Genomic DNA, 6,993 nt, shown 5'->3' with positions numbered 1-6,993 from the left:
AGTTCACATTCGGTTTCAAATGAAGGGCCCCTCTTAGCAAATAAACCAGGGGAGTACAACATGTTCATTCTCTACAGTTGAGACTCCAATTCTTCCTACCAACCAGTGCTGCCCACAAAACCAAAGATGGTCACACCCAAGGCGTCTCTGCTCAAGGCACGGTGCCTTCTATCTCCAACCAAGGGTCTAATTCAAGACCAGAAGCTTCCAAGCTGCTCCTCAAGGGCAAAAGAAGCAAAGCTGCCTAACTGTGGTGGTCCCTGCCTTTAACCCCAGCTCCCAGAGGCAGAGGCTAGCAGATCTGAGTTGTTTTGTTTTTTTTTTTTGTTTTTTCGAGACAGGGTTTCTCTGTGGTTTTGGAGCCTGTCCTGGAACTAGCTCTTGTAGACCAGGCTGGTCTCGAACTCACAAAGATCCGCCTGCCTCTGCCTCCCGAGTGCTGGGATTAAAGGCGTGCGCCACCACCGCCTGGCCAGATCTGAGTTTTAAGGGGACAACCTGGTTTACATAAGCAAGTTCCAGGTCTATATAGTGAAACAGAGTCTCGATAACAGTAAAGTGAATGTCAATAATATCTCTACACAGATGTAAAGTGTAATAATGTTGAAATAGTCAAAAAGAAAAAAAATAACATGGGATAGCATAATTCAAGGGGCCAGCCAGTAGGGAAATGACTATATACATTGTGATATATCTGGACTATTAAAGGGTCTATAACCTTTAAAAATGGAGGCCAAGTTGTAGAATTACATGGCAAAAAAATTAAAGCACACTAACAAATGAGAAGTCAGCATTTAGAGCAACATGAGCTACATTTTTACGTTTATTTAAAAAGAGTGTGAGGCCAGGTTTAGACCCCAAGGGATGCGTTTAAAAAAATGTGGGTGATGACGGCATTTAATCCCGGCATTGGGAGGCAGAGGCAGGTGACCTGGCCTACAGAGTGAGTTCTAGGACAGCCAGGGCTACACAGAGAAACCCTTTCTCAAAAGAACAACTGTAAAAAGTAAATTAATTAATTAATTTAAAAAAGGTGTTTGTATATGTGTGTGCTTTGAGCATTATACCATGTCTAGAATGGCAGGATCTCCCCTTCTTCCCTTCTTCCCCTTATCCCTCCTTCACACAAATAAACACACAGCTGAAAAGTTTGCTTTTTTTAAAAAAAAAAAAAGTCCATGTATTCTTTATAAATCAGTCATACAACAAAATAATTTTTAAAGCTACAAACACAGCCAGTCCATAGAGTAAGTCGGGAGTCATGTACCGCTGCAATGGCTGTCACCTCTTGTCTGCTCTCTTCTCCAGGCAGATCTTCAGACTTTAATTCCATATTTGATAACAAGTGGCCAAAACGGACATTAAATATTACAACAATAGTTTTTTAAAAAAATACTCAATGGTACCTGAAAGCAAATGGGGGGACAGCAGCGGGTGGAGTGGGGGTGGCCGGAGGGAAAAGGAGGTGTGTGGGGGAGGGAACACGATTGAGCAGGAGAGGAACTGAGGCTATGATGATGCATTATCATGAAAATTGTTCGCATGATACAATTTTAAAAAGTGACTTAAAAAAAATACTACGAGGTAAATGTTATTTGCAGTTGGTAAAATATTCCATTACCCACAATGATGTAAGTAAAAAAAAATTATACAAAATTTTTATTTACATGTTTAAGATCCTCATTCTCTTTTTCTTGACTAACAAGACATACAAAGCTACAAAGGAATAATAAAGGAACTGAAAATCCCAATAAACCAACAGGCAAATATTGGTTTTTCTTTTCAAACATCACTGCCCCCGTGAGCAGAAGCAGCACTGGACTCCATGGTTCTGTGCAGGTAGATATCACTGAGGTTTGTAGATATGACGGCGGCCCCCTCGTGTCTGAGCTCTGGTTACTGAAGCTGAGGGACCTGCACGCTGAACAAGATCCCCAGGGGCTCTGATGAACCACTGGACATCTGGAGTCTACTGTCCAGAGCAAGCTCTCTGTTGCAGGTTTGAACTCAGTCACAGTCTTCGCATGGCAAGGGAAAAGTAAGTCAACCAGCCTGGAGCTGTATGAGGGCCTCGGGCCCTGACAAGGAGGTGACGCGCCCCAGATGGAGAAAAAAATGTTTCAGCTAGAAACTTAGTCTTGTCGGGTGTAACTCCTGCGTGTGGCTGGATTTCTGCCTTCTCGTCACTCCCACAAAGTAGGTTTCTCTAGGGTCGCTGAGTTTCCGGGACATCAGAGAGCAGAATTCTGATACTGGCACCCATGCTTGTGGTCAGTGCTGAGACCAGCTTGGTTAGAAAATGACAGCCCCATGTCACGACATCTCCGCCCCTCTCACGCGCACCTTGAAGCAGGCTCGCCATCCTCGGGTACCGCTCAATAGGAGGTTTTAACGCTGGTTGAACTAGAAGCGTAAGAGCTGGATTTCCTGGAGAACTTGCTGGAGGTGAGGGAGACTTGCATGCGGTTGACGGTGCGGACGCTTCGACAGAGGAGCGCATTTTTAGCCTGATCCCTGAAGTCTTGGGAAACAAAGTAGTAGACAAAGGGGTCGATGCAGCTGTTGAGGGTCGACAGGCAGAGGGCGACCAGGTAGAGGGCATAGACGTGGCTCTGGCCCCGACTTTTAATGAGAAAATAGTGCACGACCAGCAGGAGGTTGCTAGGAGCGAAGCAGATGAAGTACATGGCCAGGACGGTGATGATGAGTCGGACAGCCCTCCGCCTTTTCTTCTCTGAGTGCTCATCCATGGCGGAAGAACGGAGGGTTTTGATCATGAGTACGTACGCAGAGGCAGTAAGTAAGGCTGGGAACAGAAAGACTCCAATGGCCAAGGAGAGGAAGTAATTGAACATGTCCCCCACCAATACCTCCTCAGGTAGCACATCATGGCAGGTGGTGACGTTCAGGGCTGGAATATAGACGGTCTGGTCCATGACATACAAGGGGATGGTGACCAGAAAGATCAGGAGCCAGATCGCCAGGGAGAGACCAACGGCAATGTTTGCCCTCTTCCTGGAGTGTCCCATGGGGTTCACGATCACCCAGTACCTCTGCACGCTGAGGCAGGTCATGAAGAGGATGGAGCAGTACATGTTGCCATAGAAAAAGCCAATCAGCACCTTGCAAAGGGCATCCCCATAGGTCCAGTTGTTGCCATGCAGGTGGTAGGCAATCTTCAGGGGGAACCAGATAACAGAGAGGAGGTCGGCCAGGGCCAGATTGGCCATGTAAATCACAGCAGGGTGTTTCTTCTTGGTCCGGAAAAGGAAGACCCAGAGGGCCATGCCATTGCTGGGCAAACCAATCACAAATACAATGGTGTAGATGACCGGAAGAAAGACACTAGTCAGCTTCCCAGTGAGGATGGATGTAGAGAAATCATCGATGGAAAAGCCGGGTTCTACTACTGTAACCCCTTTCCCAGAGTCTGGAGGGGGGGTGTTCAATCTGCCGATTAAACTTCTTCCTTTACTGTTGGGTCCTGGACAGAGAAAGGAGAGCAGGGTCAGCACAGGGTTAAATGGTCCAACAATGGCGCTGCTTTGCTTCAATGAAAAGTTTCAGACAGATACAGACAGATGCTACTAGAGGATTAAGAATATTTTCTTTGAGTGACGGTATTGGGCAGGGCAGGTTGGCAGCAGTTGAGTTCTAATTCTTCTGCATGCTAGGCAAGTATTCCACCCCTAAGCTGCATTTTCAGGCCCAGAGATAAGACTCCTTTTTTTTTTTTAAACTGTGGGAGTTTGGGACTGCATGTAGAACACTGACTTCTCGGAATCTTAAGGCTGATGATATTATAACTTATTTTTTAAAAATAGCTACATTCCATCTTTCTGTTATTTAATTATACATCCATAGAGTCTTTGATGAGTCAGTTAGTTTTCAAAAAAAAAATCAGCCTAGAATTGTGAATAACTCTTTTGGAGTCTCGAGTGCTGTGCAACCTTCCTAATGCTGTGACCCTTTAATACAGTTCTTCATGTTGTGATAACCACAACCATAAAATCTTCATTGCTACTTCATAAAGGTCATTTTTGCTACTGTTATGAATTGTAATGTAAATATCTGATATGCAACCCCTGTGAAAGAGTCTTTGGACCCTGAATCGGGTCACAACCCACAGGTTGAGAGCCACTGTTGTAACAAGAAGAAGCCCTGCCTCTCTTCCCATTCTATAGTGTCCTTCTAGCCTACTCTGGCCTTACTCCAGAATCCAGCCTGATTGTCAGCCACGCCCGGTCCCAGAGACCAACCTAGGGAAGTTTCAGGACCTTGGGGCAGCCCCTTGTCCACCCACAAGAAATACTTTACTATAATGGGCAGGAGTTCCCTACTTCTGTGCTGGCTCCAGAAACACCCTCCCACGCAACTCAGCTGGCAGCAAGCCTTTGAGTATCACTGTACCAACGACAACGTGTGCTCTGATTTCTCAAGCATGTAACAGCAGGCTTTAACTCAGGATGTTCTTCCTATGCTATGACTTAATCATTCAGAATCACAGATAACCCTGGGTGTGAGAGCACATGCCCACAGTCTCAGCAACTGAGAAAGCTGAGGTGCGTAGGTGCATAGGAGGAGGCCGCTTGTTCGTTCCCGAGCGCTCAGCCCCGAAATAATCACACAGAAACTATATTATTTAAAATCACTGCTTGGCCCACTAGCTCTAGGGTCAGAGGGAAGCCATGTAGGCTCGCTGGAGTTGGATGGAACTTTACTTGGTAAAGCCACAACCACACGGTGATACACAGATTATTGGAAATGGGTTGAATTCAGATGTAAGAGTTAGCCGGATGGGATCTAGAGAAAAGGAGAAAACACCACAGAAAAGCAGTGGCCATAGAAGCAGAGACTGGAATACTGACGGAAGAAGCCAAGGGACACCAACACTGGCAGCAGCCACCCAGACACGGAGATGGTATGGGCAGGCTCCTCCCCAACCGTCTCCATGCCAGACCTCCCCACGTCAGAGCCAAGAGAGTGAATGTGTTGTTCTCTGCCACTGTTCATCATGGCGGCTTGGGAGAATAAATTCATTCAACATAAATATATTTCTATCATTTCAATTTTTTCTATAGCTTTCCAAAAAGAGCACTTTTAAAAATTAAAATAAAGCTGGGAATAGAGACACATGCCTTTAACCCCAGCATTTGGGAGGCAGAGGCAGGTGGACCTCTGTGGTTTTGAGGTCAGCCTGGTCTACATAGAGACCCTGTCTCTAATTAAATGATTAATTAAAAACTAAAACAATTATTCCTAAGGAGGTGGGGATGTAGTTCAATTGGTAGATTGCTTGTCTGTCATGTACTGTGGGGCCTCATGAGGCCTGGGCATGAGGCCCAGTGTAACTTCCTAAGCCTGAGTTTGGAGACCTGTCTCTGGCTCTCTCCCTGGGAGAACTGAGGGGGATCCATAGCCCCGGCTCCTCTCCTCATTTCTACAGGACCTTGGACTGGAACCATGAGTGCCAAAGGTCACACATACAACCACAAAGAATTACAGGACCACGGCGGTCATCATACACATTAGTGCTAATACACTGTGAGTCTGCTATTGCTGTCAGTACTGTGCTATATGCATGGAACCTATATCACATTCACAAGTAGTACTATTATGTCCTCTTTTTACAGATAGAGACACAAAAGCAAAGATCAGTGAGCTGAGAAATGTCCAAAAGTTAAACTGTTGTAGGTAAGGAGATGACGCTTTAGAGTTAGTTAGCTCATTACTAGAATCCGTGGTTTTACTCACTACGCCCCACTACCCCTAACTGATACCATATGTTGGCAACCATAGAGATCAACCCATCTGCATGGACTCCCCCCCCCACACCTTCTCAAACAGAATTTCTAAAATTTTTAATTTAATATTAAAAGTTGCCTTTTTAAAAATGAGCTCCTTTTTCACTAATTCACATGGTCACCTATATTAGTGCCAACATATTCTGCAAGCCATTTAGAGATGTAAGAGAATCTTGTAAATCCTTCACAGCTGCCCAGAGGGTGGTGTGTGGCACAGCTGGGCCCTGTGAGCAGCAGCCTGGGGACCCCACTCAGCCACAAAGGCATCTCGGCCAGAAACAGCCCCACAGGCACTAATTCTGGGGGTGTAATGGTCCCTTTTCTGTCACTCTGAGAGAACATCACAGCTAAGGCCACGACTAGAAGCTACAGGTAAGGCAGCCAGGAACAGGAAACTCAGAGCTCACATCTTCAAACTCAAGCAGGAAGCAGGAAGGGAAAACTGAAAGTGGCGGAGACTCTTAATCACAAAGCCTGCCCCATGGAACATGTTTCCTCCAGCAACACACACACAGACACACACACACACAGACACACACACACACACACACACACACACGTCACACACCTCCCTAAACAGCGCCACCAACTAGAGAACGGGTATTCAAATATCTGAGCCTTTGGGGGACAGTCTCATTCAAAGCAACACAGTGAGTTACCTGAGCTTCTGAAGGCAGTGGCTGAGATTTCAGAGTTCTCATAAGGACGCTCAATTGTCTTCAGTTCTTAAAGAAAGTTACATTATGTTCTCTAGAAAGGAGGGAGTCTAAGCCTAGACATTGCCTGTTTATAGCTACCATAGTCACAAGAGATCATCACACACTGAAGAAGCCTTGCTGGAGTGGACTCTGACCTCATCGGGATCAGAGTACATCTGGGCAGATGTAACAAAGAGATAAGGAAGGAGCAAGTAGGGGCAGCAAGAAGGCTCCATGAGTAAAGGCTGCCCAGCCGACTCCCAACCAGAACGCACATGCTCGAGAGAAACAAGTCCCACAAGTTGTCTCCTGTTCTCCCCATGTACCATGACATGTTACACACACACACACACACACACACACACACACACACACACACACACAGAGAGAGAGGGAGGGAGAGAGAGGGAGAGAGAGAGAGAGAGAGTGACTTATACACAACAAATGTGCTCCTCACGGTTGTGGAGTGTGGAGATCACCGACGGGAGCCC

The 6,993-nt window shown here is 46.1% G+C and overlaps 1 protein-coding gene across 2 annotated transcripts in view; it reads right to left on the bottom strand.

The window, feature by feature from the left end:
• Positions 1-2,375: 2,375 nt before the first annotated feature.
• The window catches only part of F2rl1 (F2R like trypsin receptor 1), a 10,161-nt gene continuing 5,543 nt past the window's right edge, over positions 2,376-6,993 (bottom strand). For both annotated transcript variants that reach the window (XM_005356465.2, XM_005356464.2), the window contains one exon: positions 2,376-3,484. In XM_005356465.2, coding sequence (XP_005356522.1) covers positions 2,376-3,484 — 1,109 coding nt within the window. The remainder of the gene's footprint in view (positions 3,485-6,993) is intronic.

Source organism: Microtus ochrogaster, chromosome 19 (genome assembly GCF_000317375.1).
Source record: "Microtus ochrogaster isolate Prairie Vole_2 chromosome 19, MicOch1.0, whole genome shotgun sequence".
NCBI lineage: Eukaryota > Metazoa > Chordata > Mammalia > Rodentia > Cricetidae > Microtus > Microtus ochrogaster.
Note: the sequence above shows the minus strand (reverse complement) of the source record. Positions and strands in the feature narration are given on the sequence as shown.